This window comes from Guillardia theta, assembly GCF_000315625.1.
Source record: "Guillardia theta CCMP2712 unplaced genomic scaffold GUITHscaffold_24, whole genome shotgun sequence".
Taxonomy (NCBI): Eukaryota; class Cryptophyceae; order Pyrenomonadales; family Geminigeraceae; genus Guillardia; species Guillardia theta.
Genome location: NW_005434650.1, coordinates 518,601 through 534,158, shown reverse-complemented (window position 1 = coordinate 534,158; position 15,558 = coordinate 518,601). Strand labels below are relative to the sequence as shown.

Here is a 15,558-nt window from a genome sequence, read left to right as displayed (position 1 = left end):
TTACGGTTGTCCCATTCACGTGAAATCAAAAGCTTTATTATTCCACAAACGGTTTCAAAGCATGCAATCACGACTTAAGTCTCACGCCATGTCAAAACACAAACCTTCACAACCTTGTATGTACACGCTGATCAAAATACACCATCGTCTACGAGGCGGAGCACAATGAACACGTCATCAACACTTCCTGCTTGTCCACAAGCAAGCACAAGAATCTCTTCGTCCCAGTCATCCCTCGTCAACACCTCTTCCTTCTCCAGCCCCCTCAAGCATCACCCGAGGGGCTCCCGTTGGTGGTCTCGCTCGACGTCCCATCGTTATTCGAGGAGCTATCGGCAAGCTCTTCGTCCGGGGCAAGGAACGACTCGGCATTCGCTGCCAGCTCGTCACACTTGCACCCTCCGTCGTACGCCTGGCCGCAGATACTGCAGGACGGGGCTAGGAAGTCGATGAACTCCTCCTGAGCGCTGCTGTAGATCTTCTTCTTGCCGGGAGAGGACATGCCGTCCGTCCTGGGCCTCTTCGAGATCCTCCTGAGAACTTCGTGCAGCCGCTCGAGGCATTTGGCGCGCTGCTCCGAACCCTTCTCATACTGCCCGGACTCTTTGATGATTCCATCCTGCGCGCAAGCAAGTTAGAGCAGGTCAAAGAGGATGGCGATCTAGTGGCATGAAGAGAAGGAATCAAATCTGGGGTATGATCTCACCAGAATCTTCCAATTCTCTTCCGCTCGCTCTCTCTTGCTCTTGGGTGGTGGTTGTGCAGTTTCCTGCGAGGGCTTTGGGCATGTGGACTGGATCAGTTCCAAGTAGGTCTTTCCGCTCGTAACATCGTTTGGTGGCATCTTCAACGCAATCAAACAGGAGGAAGGCTTCGCACTGGCATGTCTCCTTTCTGCAGTTCTCCGTTCCTCTCTCCCACCTCAAGCTTTTCGATCTCACAAGTTTCGCAACTGCAGCCCCTTCCAGCCTCGTGATAGAGGTCACGCCGCACCTCCTCGGAACCCACCAGAGCCTGGAGGTCAAGGTGAGGGAGGAGGTAGCGGGGGGGAGCAGACGGCGAGAGCGGGAGGGGGAGGGGAGGGAGGGTGGAGCAGCAAAGAGAGGGTCAGGGGGGAGGCGGGGGGAATGACGTGTGGCTTCGATTTTTAAAAAATCGAAAACAGTACTTTCCAAATTACTGGTACTGTTATAAAATTGATTTTTGTTCGTCGCACGCGCGGGACTTTTTTCTTTTTTAAATCTGTTGGGTTGACTGAAATATTTAAAAATTCTGACCGGAAATAGAATTGGTGGGGGTTGTCGGGACGGGGCCAGGCCTTTGAGGTACAGTTCGTAGGGGGTGGGGGTGGTTAATTTTGACACCGGCAGACGACAATGGCCTTCTCCTAGTGGAGACCTCAGGGGTACTTGGGAGTTGGGGGTGGAGTGGTTGAAGGTTGGAATGGTAATAAGGGGGGTAGGGTACGATCCCAAAATCCGATTTTACACGGGTACAAGTGGAATGTAGTTGATAGTAGGGGGTGGGGTTGTAATGAATTCGTAAAACTTTATTGAGTAGTAGGGACCTGGTAGATACAGTGAAAGCTAGCATGGTAGCTCAGTACTGAAATTACGACCTTTATAGAATGTTTCGTTAAAATATTTATTGTCGATGTACCTTTGCTTGTTGTACCGTTGTACGGTGCAGAAGAAACATCAAATAGAGGTCCCGCGGTACAAGATTTCGATTCTTAAATTCAATATTGGAAACCGGTAGACACTTTCTAGGCCACAATATTCAATGGTACGAAGTTTTTGGCCAATCGTAGAAAAATACATATATTTATAAAAAGTTTTAAGAATCTACTTTTAAAATAAGTCCGCACGTGCTGATGGATGCACCTGCGAAGAAAAAAAGAAAGATGCCTATAACTCACATGTATCATTTAAAATCAAAAACTTGATATAAAAGTTTTTTATAAACCAATTAAAAACCTCGATAGAACCCTCAAAACATTTTAAAGAAAAAATCACATTACAAATAGTTTCCAACTGTACCAATGATAGACCAAAAAAGTACTTCTCACCCGAATGTTGCCATTTTAATAAGCCTGGATTTAAACTTACATCAATACCTTTTAGTGCGCCTCTCTAGGTGGTTCTCGGGGTCCCTTTGGTCCCTTTGACTCGATCTGATCGCCTGAAACTTCAAATCTAGAGAAGATTGTATCAAAATATTCAAGAAAATTTGAAAACTACATTCGGAAAACGAAAACATTTCCCGGTTCCATCTGATCAGACGTAAAAATCTGCTGAGTACAAAAAAATGCCCGTGGGCTGCAGCTGCACCGAGCCCGCCTCCCTGGCAGCCTCTGGCCCTGGTGGGGCCGCCAGACCGTCGTCGGACTCCGAGCCTCCGTGCCACTGGCCGGGCCGGGATAGGCTTGGGCCGCCGGGCCGCGTCTGGTCCGATCCCGGAGTCCGGCGGCCCGGCGCGCACCGTCGGCCGCGCCCTCACTATGCCACGGATCCGATGATCATCACGGTGACTCAGCCTGAGCTGCCGTGTCAGTGTGGTGGCACTGCCGCAGTGCGGCAGACGGTACTTGAAGCGGTCTATTTACCGTAGTACGCTAATCAAGTTCCCGCGCGCGAGTTGGAGTCTCAGCACTGGTGACTGAGTCACTCAGCACAAGTTGACAGTGCCACGGTCGGACCGCCGCCGGCACTCATTGCCGCCGCAGTCGAGCCTCCGTCACCCGGCGACTGATGACTAGCCGCCGTGAGACTGTCAGGCTGCTGGCCCGGTGTGTGGGCGGGGCGGCCGCGTCACAGATTGACCAGTCGTGAATTATGCGGCCAGGCAGCCTGCCAGTACCGTACGGTGGGACTCCGTGGGGCTCAGTATGCATAGCAAGCAGAGATCAAGTCACAGTTTCATTTTGTTGTCATCCCGCGCATCTGATCGAACTCCCTCTTCCAAGTCCGTCCATCCACCTTGCAAGATGCGTTCTTTGCCAGACTCTTGCCTCCTGCTACAATCTTTGCGATTGGTTCGAACGTTGTCATGGTCCCGGTCGGGATTTTATCAGGGTTAGGCTCACCATAGAAGACCAGCCAATCCGAGACTTTCTTCACCTGAATGGAACCTCAGCCGACCATTTGCGATCAACACACACACGTGTGTCTTCCTACCTTCCGCTGCGGCTCCACCCGCACGGGAATCTTCGCCACCGGGTTCGTCATGTGTGGCCAGTAGAACTTCCCGTTCACTTTGGTGTGATGAGGAGCTTGAGGCCCTTCCTTGGGGCGGAACTTGACGACATCAGGCACTCTCGATCCCACTCCCACCAGGTTTCTCCTATCGTCATCCAGCTTTCCGAGCTGCAAGGAAGCGAGGTCTGTGATGTCTACTGTATTGCTGTACACTGGGTGTCGCCTCCTGGCCTTCCATGTTCCGTTGAGATCATAGTTCGGCATGGTAGCATCGGCCCCCCACGCAGCAGCAAACACTTTCACTTCTTTCTCCTGTACATCTACATCGCGGGCTGGCCGCTGGTCGAAGCCAATGTTCGTCATCAGCGTGTCCACCCGCTTCGGACCCAGCACTTTGTCCAGCAGCCCCTTGGTTTGCTCACTCAATCGGATTGGTTTACCAGTGTCCTTTACAACTTCCTTCGTTTGCCGTAGGGACCATCGTGTGAGGAGAGGAGGAAATGCAAGGGCATTCCGCTTGCTGCCGAGCTGCTGTTCTGGTTGCACAAATTCTCCTTTCTTCTTCCATTCCTTCAGACCCACAGTGCTGGCAAACAACTCAAAGTTCTTTCCCAGATCTCTCCTCAACTGTTGATACAATTCGGACTCTACTTTGACATCATCGTCAGGTACAAGAACCATCTTTCAGCCACTCCGTGAACGGTCGAAAATCCCAGGATGACGCCCGGAATACACAATTTCAAGAGCTCCAACCCTTGGACAAAAGATGTAACCAGCTCGATTTCAGATCATGCTGCTATCGTTATCGTTGTTCTTTGATAATAGCATTCATTGCATCCCCTCATCTTCTCCCCTTATCCTATCTCGCTACCTTTCACGCCATCACCACTCACTGTCGCCGCCTATCCCCATTCGCCGCTAACGGTCCCCACCCAGCACGGGTCTACCTTCATGATACTACCCTACCCTACTGTAAGTGGAAAATTTACATTGAAAACATCCCTTGTAGATAATACCCCACCCCATCGTAGACAGGTCACTCAACGGCCGCTGTCCCTCATCCCCAGCAGTTTGTAACTGGTCTGTAACTGCAGCAATTCTGACCCTCATCCCCTCACAATATTAACCTTTTCTGATTCAGTTGACCCTCGTCCCCTCGCATGTTCCTTTTGAACGACCTTGAAAAATGGCGGGAGTTGAAGGGAGGGGAGGCGAGGCGAGGGAGAGGGCAGGGTAGAGAAGGGAGCGAGAGGGGGAGATAAGAGACAGTTCAAGAAAGAATATGTCAATGTTTCAAGATTAAAGGACAAGAGTGAGGAGAAAGTAAATGGAAGGAACTCTGAGGCACCTGGGAAGCTGTACTATGGGTTTTGCTCCCAGATGTTTCTTGTGAAGAATGATCTAGGAAACCTTCGAGTAGCACCTCACAGCATGCGTTTGATAGTAGAAACAATTATGTTTGTATATCGAGGAGAATGATGTCTTACATGGATTCTGACAGTTTCGGCATCTGGTTCCTTTCCTTGTCAAGACAAAAACATGTCTGTTCAACCGCCCCGACGTCAGCTTTCTAGAGAAGAGCAAACGATTCGAGACTATTGCATGGGAGAAGATGGGCGCCGCAAGGCAGAGAGCACTGTTCTTCTTCATGTGTCGCACAGCAACCTGAAGAAAACGTTCTTCCAAGAGATTCGACTAGACCTACACATGAGAATCGGTACCGTCAAGCAGAAACTTGAATTCCATTGTGGTACATCCGCCATAAGTAACAGAGTGAGTACGATAAGAGTATGACGGCTTGGTCTGACAGTGGGTTTGCTGCAGCTATTCTTGTACGATGAACGGGGGCAGGTAATGTCTGAGTGCGAGGACGACAAGATGCTTGGTTACTATTCCCCATACGACGGCTGCAGGCTGCACATAGTAGATGACGATCCAAACTCTGTAAGTTCCCGCATCTCATGTCCTCCGATGCATCGCTCTTGACTTTGGTTCAGCTATCGGCTGGTGGATGGCTGGAAGATGTTTCATTGGTCACTAAGTACGAGATCTCCGAGGAAGCGTACAATGCCCGCAAGAACACATATCGCAAGTTCAAGGAGGAGAAGCTGAAGGAGGACCCGGAGTGGTCGCTCAAGAAAGAGATCGACGCGCGCAAGGCCAAGGCGGGAATGGAACCCTCGTCCGACTCGAAGAGCAAGATTGAAGACGACGAGTACATGGCGACCGAAGCCTCTGCCATCAAGGTAGGTGACCGATGCGAGGTCGCAGGAGGTCGAAGAGGTTGTGTGAAGTACGTCGGGAAGATCCCCGAGCTACCAAAAGGTGGGTTGAAGCATCTTGCTTGCTGCGGTGACTGAGGGTCTCCATCGAAGGTTGGTGGGTTGGAGTCCAGTACGATGAGCCAGTGGGGAAGAACGATGGAAGTGTCAAGGTGCTTTCAACGAACCTTCTTTCCCCTTCAGAGAACATGATGCTTTCTCCTGCAGGGTGTGAGCTACTTCGAATGCCTGGACAAGTACGGAGGGTTTGTAAGGCCAGACCTTGTGCAGGTGAGAGATTGATGTGCACGATATAATCCCGGCTCGAGTTCTTACTCTGGGCTCTCAGGTTGGGGACTTCCCCGAGTTGGATCCCTTCGCAGACCTGGAAGATGAAATTTGATCTGTAGCATACGTAGCATACTGTGACGACAATGAACTTGCATCTGGACTAACGTGTCTGGCTACCCTATCATCTTTTTCATCCGGCCCGGGAGGGAATAGGAGTTACCCGGGCCGCCGTCCGACGGTCCACTTGAACCGCTCAATCACTGAGTAGTCGGTCACGCCGAACACTGTTCGTCCGGGCCCGCTGTTCAAAGTTTTACAGACTTTTACAAGTTTTTTTTAAAAGACTTTGTCGTTCTGAATTCCCGCCAAATTCTGATGAGGTCGTTGACCCACATCTAGTTTCAGTCTCAATAAGTTTTTGGTGGTCAACAGGGAGACCCTGATCGCCTTCGAAAACTTGTTAGTATTCCCTCAATCTTGTCCTCTGTAAATTTCAAGTTACATACGTAAATTTTGTTATTTCTTTTGTCCATCGCTCCCACTCACTCCAAATTCTGATTACAATTTTGAAATATTCAGGGTACATTTCAAATTTTGTTCAATTTTGAATTCTCCCGCGTAAATTCTTGGTTGATGGAGGGGAAGTCTGAATGGCTGACTACCCCTGTACTTTCTCAACCCACCCACCCCATTGATGTGAAGCACGGGTAGGTAGTTGAAATACATTTAATCTGCAAGGTGGGGTAGTTCGTGGTTGGCCTCGTAGCTCCCGTGTAGATAGCAGACAGGGAATTGGTCGGGTGTTTTCATATGCCAATATAAGGTAGGGTGGTACTTTCGAGATGGAGGGTGGGGTACGTTTGGTTTTGGTGTGATGTGGAAGAGGGAGTTGAGGGTTTTGAGAGGGTGGGGTATTCACATGGGTGGGGTCTTGAAGGCAGGGGTGGTATCGGATTGGGGTGGGGGTTGAAAGCGCGCGCAATGGGTAGACGAGGGGGAAGGGAGGAGGACGATGAGGACGGGAGAGGAGGGAGGGAGACAAGAGGAGGAAGGGAGACGAGAGGAACCCGAACAAGGCTGAGGAGAAATGCAGAGAGCGATGTAGATGACAGCGATGACGGAGAGCTGGTCCCGAGTACCAGGAAGAGAGGGAGGAAAATAAGTGACGACAGCGACTTCGATGGGGAGGGCGAGGCAGACGCTGAGATGGAGGAGAACGATGGAGACGAGGACGATGAAGAGGAGGAGAGTGAACCCGAGAATGATGGCGATGAGAATGAAGAGGATACATTGGAGGACGAGCTCCATGACCTAGCAAACGACGACGCTCCGTCTCGGGCCACGAGATCCAGGCATGTGACGCAGGAGCCGCAAGGAAAGAGGACATCCATGCCGGATACACGTCAGTCCCATCCTGCTTCAGGCAAGATCAAGTCGCGGTGCATGCCGAACGGCGACGAGGCGGCGGCGTGGACGGTCAGTGCGTCACAGATCATCAGGACTTTGCTCAAGAACAAGGAGTGTGACTCGATCTTCAGTGAGCCTGTGAGAGCACGCGACCCTCCTGAGCTCCTGCTGCCCTTCCTCTAACTTTAATGCCGGCGTGTAGGTGGATGCGAAGAGTCTCGGCCTCAATGACTACTTCGATGTCATCAAGCGCCCCATGGACCTGGGGACGATCCAGACGAACTTGAAGCGGCACTCTTACAAGAGCTTCTTTGAGTACAGAGACGATGTCATCTTGACCTTCGACAACGCCATGCAGTATAACCCCCCGGACAACTATGTCCATGGGCTGGCTGCCAAGTGCAAGAAGCGGTTTATGGAATTATGTGAGCAAGACAGTACCCTGTACCAGCTTCTGCACCCCGGGAGCGGTGAGAATCCTCGGATAGACGAGGCAGAGGCTGTTGGCTGACTGTGTTCCTTGAAGATCCCGCCGTCACGAATGGGGATGCTAACGGTGGCAGCGCTGACGGTCGAAGTTTCCGCAGGTACAGCGGAGGATGGTTGGGATTGGGAGTGGTGCGGTAACTGGGTTGCCGATGGTTTGCAGGACCCGGCGACGAGATCTTGACGACTCTCGCGTCATCAACGGCAAAGATAGCCATGCCAGCGACTCCAACGACAGCGGATATGTGGAGCCCGAGCAGGAGAGGGGGTAAGTGCTGGCGACTGTCCTTCCGTCACTGATCTCCTGGTTGCAAGTTACCGATTGCGCGAGCATCGTTCTCGTCCTCAAATCTACGCGGAAGAGATCATGATAGCGCAAGCTAACCCCCGGCCAGGCACAATCGCAGGAACACGTCTGACAGCCTGTCCCTGTACGTAAAGGACTCCCTAGAGAAGAGTCGTGGGAAGGGTGGGGGCAAGGAAAACGCTGGTGTCTGGACCAGGAGGAGTACTGTAGTCACCGAGTGTGGGAAGAAGTTGAGGTGCCCTCGTTGTGCTCGTGTGTGTGACAGCTGAAACCAACGTGACGCATGCAGAGTGTTTGAAACTGATGCTTCTCACTCCGGGGAGGATGTGCCTCTGTCGGCCGGGTGGACCAAGCAGCTCAAGATGTTGAAGTCTGGAGGGGCCAACGGTCGCGCAGGCTCCTCCTCTGACGATGACCAAAATGGAAGTACGTCCTGTCGCTATTCGCTGCTTGACTAGCTGACGGTCGATGCAGGCAAGGTGAAGAGCAACCAGGGTTACACGGAGGACGGGGAAGTGAAGCCGATCAACGCGGACATAAGCCCTATGTCCATCGACCAGTCGGTGAGTCCCGCAGGAGGATGCGTGCTTCTGAAAGTGCCCCGCTCCTCACGTGGTTGATCAACAGGTTTCGTTCGAGTCGATCGGGGGCCTTGACGCTCACATCAAGAGTCTCAAGGAAAGCGTCTTCCTCCCGCTCACTTACCCCGAGATTTTCTCCAAGTTGGGGATCAAGGCACCCGGAGGAGTTCTGTTCCATGGACCTCCCGGGACAGGGAAGACGATGATGGCTCGGGTAACTTCCAAGGCCTGCCGGGATGGTGCGTGGGTGACTTCCTTGCAGGCGCTAGCAAACTCGTGCAGCCAGGGATCGCAGAAGATCTCATTCTTTATGCGCAAGGGAGCCGACTGCCTCAGCAAGTACCACGGAGAGGCTGAGAGACAACTGAGGTTGCTGTTTGCGGAGGCTGCCCGACTGCAGGTAACGGCGACTTGCCCTCGCACCCGATGATCCTGAACGTTCACCCAGCCCTCTATCATCTTCTTTGACGAGATAGACGGGCTGGCCCCAGTCAGGAGCTCTAGGCAGGACCAGATTCACTCCTCCATAGTCAGCACTCTCCTCGCCCTCATGGACGGCCTTGACAAGCGAGGGATGGTGGTCCTCATCGGAGCGACCAACAGGCCGGATGCGGTGACGTCGCTCTCCATCCTCCTCTCCTCCGGCACTCACGGCTCCTCCGACAGGTCGATCCGGCGCTACGCAGGCCGGGGAGGTTCGACCGAGAGTTCTACTTTCCTCTCCCTGATGCTGCCGCAAGAGCCAAGATCCTAGAGGTCAGGCTGACCCCTCCATGTCGACCAGCTAGTCTGATCGCTGCCCACCTCAGATTTACACCAAAGACTGGAAGCCTCCGCTCTCCAAGAAGTGCATTGAGCAAGCAGCGAACGCTTGCGTGGGGTTCGGAGGAGCGGATCTCAAGGCTCTATGTACGGAGGCTGGCATCCGGGCCCTCCGCCGCACGTTCCCACAGGTGAGAGGTGGAGGAACAGCGAGCAAGATGCGCTGAAAGCCTGTCAACACAGATCTACACGCAAGACTATCGGCTAAAGATCGACAAGGACAAGCTGTTCGTGACGGAGGAAGACTTCAAGGAGGCCATGGCGACCATCAAGTGCTCGTCGCGTCGATCAGCCCCGTGAGAACCCTCCTTCTCTCTCCCTGCTCTGATCGCCTGTGCAGCTCCCTTGGCGTCACCCTGCCCAACTCGCTGCTGGACCCTCTCTACGGTGACCTCGTCAAGTCCTTCGAGCGGCTCTGCGAAGTTTTTCCACTGGGCAAACCATCCCTGTATCGACTGAAACACACGGTCGACGAGATGCGAAATCAGTTCAAGACTGGGGAGGAGGAGGAGGAGGAGGAGGAGGAGGAGGAGGGAGTCAGGGAGGGAGCGAAAGCGAACGCTGATGCCGTCACGGACAGCGGCGGCGATCCGGCCAACGGCAGCAACCCCACAGCCAGCTCCAGCAAGCACGCTGTGTACGCGGGGGACTTCGAGATACAGAACCTTGCTTCATTCAGGGGAATGGACGTGGTGTACCGACCGAGAGTCCTACTGTGGGGCAGGGCAGGGGACGCGCAGAACCACGTGGCAAGAGCTCTCATCCAGGCGCTTGACCCGATGCCGACGTTCGGGATCGGGCTGCAAGACCTTCATACCTCCACTGGGAGCGGAGACGTGAAGACGCTCGAGGAGGCCCTTGTGTCCAAGTTTGCGGAGGCTCGCAACCGAGCACCGTCGATCCTCTTCCTCCCGGACTTTCACAGGTGTGAGGAGGAGGGGGAGGGGGAGGCGGCGCGGTAAGGTAGGGGGGCCGGGGGAGGAAGAGGAGAAACAAGAGCTTCGGTACGAGCCTGACCGCGGGCTGTTCTCCCAGGTGGTGGAAGTCGGCGTCGGACGGACTGAGAACGTGTCTGGATACATCCTTGTACAACCTTCCTGCTTCACATCCTGTCCTACTGCTTGCGACGGCTGATGCTGAGAGGGACTACGACATTCTCCAGCTCATGAAGTTCTCAAGGATCTTCAACCTCTCCCATGCTCACCAGCTGAACCCACCGACGGTGGAACATCGTCGCAAGTTCTTCTCCCCTCTCGTGCGGGATGTCAAGAGGTGGGAGATGAGGAGGGAGGAGGAGCAGCTCAGCTACGAGGAGCTCGAGAAGGACGATACGCCCGTGAGGTGGCAGGCGGTCCCGGAGCTGTTGGACCCGCAGCAGATTGAGCGCGACAAGAAGACCATGCGCGGGCTGAGGGTGAAGATGCGGGAGATTTGCCTCAAGTTGTACCAGAACAAGAAGTTCAAGGATTTCTCGTCCCCGGTTGATCCTCTCCCTCCTTTCCTCCAGCCTCCTCACCTGCCCTCCAGGTCGTCCAGCAGACCCACGTTCCCGAGCACGTGCGGGAGAGCTACAAGGCCTGCATCGCTCACCCGATGGACCTCGCGACGATGCTCTTCGACATCGACTCGAAGATCGTCCGGTGTAAGTCGCATTTCATGCAGAGGATCTACCTGATCCGCGACAACGCCATCCGCTTCAACAACCCTGACGGTCTTGCCCTCCACCTGCCATTCCTGCCTCTCACCCGCTCCCAGGACTCGGAGGCTCGCGGGCGGCCGCCATGGCGAGCGAGGACGGCAGCTCCTCCGCCCTCTTGGGGCAGCAGGACACGTCGAGGTCGCGACCGTACGTCATCCCGCTGTCGCAGGAGCGCGTGCTCAAGATCGGGGCGATCCTAGAGATCGAAGTCCAAGACACGGAGACGTTCGAGAACGAGTGGGTGCCGGGCCGGGTGATCAACGTCGTCGGCGACCCGCTGTACCCCGACAAGGTGAGAGCCACTGCCCGAGGAGCAGCCCAGCTGACTTGCCCTGAAGATCGCCAAGTTCGAGGTCCACATCGTGATCGAGAACCTGAAGGAGAAGGGCGAGTGGAAGGACATCTACTCCCCCGACCAGGAGAACAAGGAGTGGCGATGGCCGTCGGCTCAGGCGGCACTGGACAGCCAGAGGGCGAAGAGCCTGGCGGACCAGCAGGCGGCGCAGAGGTTCAACGACATGATCTGCAGCAAGGCCAACAGCCTCTGCGACGAGGCGGAGGAGTGCTGGGAGAAGGTTGACTCCCACCTGGTGAGCTCAGGGCGACCGGAGCCGCAGGCTGTGTTGACGTCTGGTGGCAGGTGAAGGAGGGGGAGCGAATAGTCACCAAGTACAACTTCGACATCGAGTGCGATCAAATCGCCCGCCCCGCGGCCCCCCACCCTCAGCCTGCGAGCAAGAGGATGCCGGCGGTCGGCGCGGACGGGCATGCGGCGGGGGATACGAAGTCGGGCAACAGGATCAGGACGGACGCGCTGATCCGAGTGAAGCGAAACGTGATGGGAACTGATCAGTGGGTTGAGGTATGACCTCCTGGTCCCATTGAGCATGTGCATCCTCCTTTCCTGCCTTGTTTTCCATCTCTGCTCCCCATCATCATCATCATCATCATCATCATCATCATCATCATCATCATCATCATCATCATCATCATCATCATCATCATCATCATGCGCTGCTCACAGTCGAGCAGGCAATCATCACGAGCGTCCTCAACGAAGCCAGCTTCCTCGCAGAACCTCTACCCAAGACGACTTACCCAACCATCCTCACCCTACGGGCTGCTGACCTCAACGCTACCTGGTGCTGGGAGCAGCAGCAGGTTGAGCAGCAGCAGGTTGAGCAGCAGCAGCACAGGAAGAGGCAACTCAGCACCGAGCCCTCTGTGCAGGAATCGGTTGAACCTCCCCTCCCATGCCTGCTCCTCGGCGATCTGAACTCTGACCAGGCACAGAAGAAGCAGAAGCTCGAGGAACCGGCAGCGGATGGCGAGGGCTTGGGGGATGCAGCGATGGCAGAGGTGACGTGCTGCCTGCTGTCAGCTGCAACTCGTTGACGCCTCGCAGAAACCCAAGGAGGCGGAAGAGATGAACAACATCAGCAACATGCGCACTGAGAACGATCCTCAGCTCGTAGAGAACCTGGTAGGAAGTCCTCCCTCCCTCCCTCCCTCCCTCCCTCCCTCCCTCCCTCCCTCCCTCCCTCCCTCCCTCCCTCCCTCCCTCCCTCTCCCCCTGCCCACTCCTCACCTCTGCTTCCCTCACGACTTCCTTCTTCTTCTTACCCCTTCATCCCCTTTTTGTCTTCATCCCCACTCTCACCTCCCGCCTGCGCTCTGACCGCATGGCAGGCGTCCTTCATGAAGGAGACAGTAGAGAGCGTGACGGAGGGGCGGAGCTGGGACGAGCTTCTGCAACTGCTGGCCTCCTGCTACCTGGTCATCTCCGAGGAGCGGCACACGGCGGACCGCTTGTCCGTCCTCGAGAAGATCGTGGGGTCAGGACGCGGTGGCTATGGCAATGCAACCAGTGCAGCGACAGGACGGGGCAGCAGTGAGGGCAGGAGATGACCCCTTGAGTTTCAATCAATCTCTATCAATCATCCTCCAGTGTCAGTACCATCCTCTCTCCTCCCTCAGCCCGCCGCTCCTTTTCCTTTCGCTACTCCTCCCTCTCCTCCTCTTATTGTACAGTTGGCTCCTTTGCTTCTCCTACTGCTCCTTGCCCAACTGAACTCTCAGCTCGTCTTCGGCTTGCGATGGATGGGCACGAGGCGGCTCTTGAGCTCCGCCACTATCTCCTCCTTCGTCCACTCCACCGGCCCGAGCTGCACGTAGTGCTCGGCGAGCTTGTCGAGCTGGCCGCTGAACGTAAGGTACCCGACCGCCATGTTGTCGATGCCCTCGAAGACCAGCCCGCCCTCCTTGGCGTACTTGTCCAGCGAGCGCATGAAGCTGGTAGGCAGCTCGCTCCAGTGTTTCCGGGAGTGAAGGTGATGCTCCACGTGATATCCATCCTGCAGCAAGGAGAGTCAGAACGGAAAGAACAAGGTCGCAACTAGCACTGGCTCACATTGAAGCAGCGCTGGTTGCTGGAGACGTTGATCACGTTGTAGGCGAGGAGGTAGTTGCTGTTCGGGTTCCGCGGGCTCACGAAGATGTGCTGGCTCCAGTTACCCAGCATGAGGAGGAAGGAGGTAACAAAGGTGTAGATCCAGAACACCCACATGGTCCCCACCGGACTCATCTTGTACAGGGCCGAAGTGGTCACCATGAAGAATCCGATACAGGAAACGCAGTGGAATGCCAGGCCATATCGCTGCCTCCTCAGTGCGTAGTAAGGGAGCTCGAACCATATGGCGATCAAGAAGCGAAGCCAGTAGAAGATCAGATGGCCGAAGTTGTCGCGCTGGAAGGGCTCGGTGGAGCTAACGTCATAGGGGAAGACGTTGTTCTCCACATGGTGCATGACGCAATGGTGCAGGTAGTAGATCCCGCTGGGGATGCCGAAGAACGGCGACAGAAGATACGGGGGAATGAGGTTCAAGGCCGAGTACTTGAAGATGGCACGGTGTGAGCTATAGTGAAGGCCTGGGAAAAGAAAAGTCAGGGTCGGGTGAAGGATAAGATCAGAGCTGCAGGCACCGAGGATGAAGCGCTCTTGGTATGTTATCAGGTTGGTTACGACGTAGAGGAGGCCGAAAACATGAGACTGCAAGTAGAACACTGCTGCAGCCGCTGGAAGCGTCGTCACGATGATGTTGAAGAACGCCAGGGCCATTGGTAAGTCACGCTCATCGATCAGCAGAGTCTTGATGCCCTCGATCATAAACCTGGGAGGGTTGAACAGCCACTCGTTCCTCGCCGCCTCTATGTCCTCGTTCACTAGCACTGGAAGGCTCCCGAGCTTGCCCGTCGTATGATCGGAGGCCTTCTTGGCCTGGAGGGTTGGGGAAGGAGCTGGCGACGAAGTAGACGCCAGAGACTCCAGCGAGTCCGCGGAAGGGACAGCAGGTAGCTTCAGACCATCGTCTTCAGTGTTGAAATTGCTTCCTTTGGCTGCAAATTTGGCCGTATTCTGGTCATGGGCGAGCGCTCCTGTCTTCGCCATCGGAAGTTTCTCAGGGAAAGGAGTTGGAGTTCAATGCGCTGCCAAAGTCTGCCAAAGAAACGCGTTAAAGGCTTATCGAACGTCTTCAATATAGTATCATAATTGGACTATCATCTAGCACATGCTCGTTCATCACAGGCCATGTTCGATGGTAGTATCATTCACAATCCTAGTTCAGATCCGATTCCATATGCTCTTCGATTCCATGAAACACCACACTTATCATGAAATACTGCCTTCAGCTTCAACTTCCCCTATCTCTATACCTTCCCTACATTCTTCTCAAACCATATGAAGGAGCAGGATTCAAGATCTCGCCATTTCTTCCTCTTGGTACAGCTTCTGCGAGTGTCCTCCTTCGGCTCAAACCCACCATCTAAATCGCTTCTCAAAACAGCTCTCTCCTCTCCAAGTTGTTCTCTCTCTATCCTGTATCTCGGATCTTCTTCCTCCTCTGTCCTCTCTCTCTATCCTGTATCTCAGATCTTCCTCCGCCTCTGTCCTCTCTCTCTATCCTGTATCTCGGATCTTCCTCCTCCTCTTTTCTTTCTCTCTGTCCTCAAACTCCTTCATCTCAGCTTCATCCTGTCTCCGATTTTCCGTGCCATGCCGTAAGTTCCACTCTACTTCCATTCATCATTGTACCCCTCCCCTCTACTCCTACCCCCTGGCTCCCACCCCCCACCCCCTTCATCAGGACCCCTCCGCAATGTCTCAATGTGTACCCCCACCCCCTGATCGTCTGTCTTTCCTTCGATGATTACTCAAACGGCCTCATCCCCGTCCATTTTTGGTCCAACCCCCCTGATCGAGTCCACTTTGAAGCCATTTAGTACGGGTGTCCAAAGGTACCCCGACCCCCTTCGACAATGGGACACAAACCCCTTCAACCGAAGGGTTTCAATCACCCCACCCCCTTCGTCCTTCAGTTCAAATTGGGGAGCTCTCAATCCCTGCAGCTGTTGGACCCCTACCCCCATCTCTCAGTTCATATGTACCGGTGAAATCGTCTTACAAGGATTGTAATTGGCCCACCCACCTCCAGGGTTCACTGATTAC

At 54.4% G+C, this 15,558-nt stretch overlaps 6 protein-coding genes across 6 annotated transcripts; 3 read left to right on the top strand and 3 right to left on the bottom strand.

The window, feature by feature from the left end:
* Positions 1–16: 16 nt before the first annotated feature.
* GUITHDRAFT_151990 (hypothetical protein) lies at positions 17–1,069 on the bottom strand. Its single transcript, XM_005834783.1, has 2 exons — positions 707–1,069; positions 17–619 (listed from the first exon to the last, which is right to left on the bottom strand). Exons 1-2 carry the CDS (start codon positions 842–844, stop codon positions 266–268), a joined length of 492 nt encoding a protein of 163 aa, XP_005834840.1. The 5' UTR covers positions 845–1,069; the 3' UTR covers positions 17–265.
* A 1,837-nt stretch (positions 1,070–2,906) lies between these two features.
* GUITHDRAFT_162607 (hypothetical protein) lies at positions 2,907–4,117 on the bottom strand. Its single transcript, XM_005834782.1, has 2 exons — positions 3,177–4,117; positions 2,907–3,119 (listed from the first exon to the last, which is right to left on the bottom strand). The coding sequence occupies exons 1-2, from the start codon at positions 3,876–3,878 to the stop codon at positions 2,919–2,921; spliced, it is 903 nt and encodes a 300-aa protein (XP_005834839.1). The 5' UTR covers positions 3,879–4,117; the 3' UTR covers positions 2,907–2,918.
* Positions 4,118–4,696: 579 nt separating this feature from the next.
* Positions 4,697–5,911, top strand: GUITHDRAFT_93844 (hypothetical protein). Its single transcript, XM_005834781.1, has 6 exons — positions 4,697–4,970; positions 5,022–5,141; positions 5,195–5,522; positions 5,573–5,631; positions 5,687–5,749; positions 5,808–5,911. Exons 1-6 carry the CDS (start codon positions 4,737–4,739, stop codon positions 5,859–5,861), a joined length of 858 nt encoding a protein of 285 aa, XP_005834838.1. The 5' UTR covers positions 4,697–4,736; the 3' UTR covers positions 5,862–5,911.
* A 1,447-nt stretch (positions 5,912–7,358) lies between these two features.
* GUITHDRAFT_43769 (hypothetical protein) lies at positions 7,359–7,571 on the top strand (the record flags this gene model as incomplete). Its single annotated transcript, XM_005834780.1, has 1 exon — positions 7,359–7,571. A coding segment is annotated over one exon (213 nt), but the record flags the coding sequence as incomplete, so codon positions are not given.
* Positions 7,572–8,582: 1,011 nt separating this feature from the next.
* GUITHDRAFT_69215 (hypothetical protein) lies at positions 8,583–9,519 on the top strand (the record flags this gene model as incomplete). The annotated part of the gene is made up of 5 exons (XM_005834779.1): positions 8,583–8,744; positions 8,793–8,930; positions 8,979–9,143; positions 9,197–9,286; positions 9,340–9,519. Coding segments are annotated over 5 exons (735 nt in total), but the record flags the coding sequence as incomplete, so codon positions are not given.
* A 3,607-nt stretch (positions 9,520–13,126) lies between these two features.
* GUITHDRAFT_69166 (hypothetical protein) lies at positions 13,127–14,217 on the bottom strand (the record flags this gene model as incomplete). Its single annotated transcript, XM_005834778.1, has 3 exons — positions 13,127–13,405; positions 13,462–13,979; positions 14,034–14,217. 3 exons carry the CDS (start codon positions 14,215–14,217, stop codon positions 13,127–13,129), a joined length of 981 nt encoding a protein of 326 aa, XP_005834835.1.
* Between the last annotated feature and the right edge of the window lie 1,341 nt (positions 14,218–15,558).

Bases quoted from the DNA above. Each gene is read 5' to 3' on its own strand.
- GUITHDRAFT_93844 (XM_005834781.1), top strand. From the start codon at position 4,737: ATGTCTGTTCAACCGCCCCGACGTCAGCTTTCTAGAGAAGAGCAAACG. The intron at 4,971-5,021 runs GTGAGTACGATA...GGTTTGCTGCAG, and splicing joins CATCCGCCATAAGTAACAGA to CTATTCTTGTACGATGAACG. The intron at 5,750-5,807 runs GTGAGAGATTGA...CTGGGCTCTCAG, and splicing joins TAAGGCCAGACCTTGTGCAG to GTTGGGGACTTCCCCGAGTT.
- GUITHDRAFT_162607 (XM_005834782.1), bottom strand. From the start codon at position 3,878: ATGGTTCTTGTACCTGACGATGATGTCAAAGTAGAGTCCGAATTGTAT. The intron at 3,120-3,176 runs GTAGGAAGACAC...GGTTCCATTCAG, and splicing joins GGGTGGAGCCGCAGCGGAAG to GTGAAGAAAGTCTCGGATTG.
- GUITHDRAFT_151990 (XM_005834783.1), bottom strand. From the start codon at position 844: ATGCCACCAAACGATGTTACGAGCGGAAAGACCTACTTGGAACTGATC. The intron at 620-706 runs GTGAGATCATAC...GCTTGCGCGCAG, and splicing joins AAGAGAATTGGAAGATTCTG to GATGGAATCATCAAAGAGTC.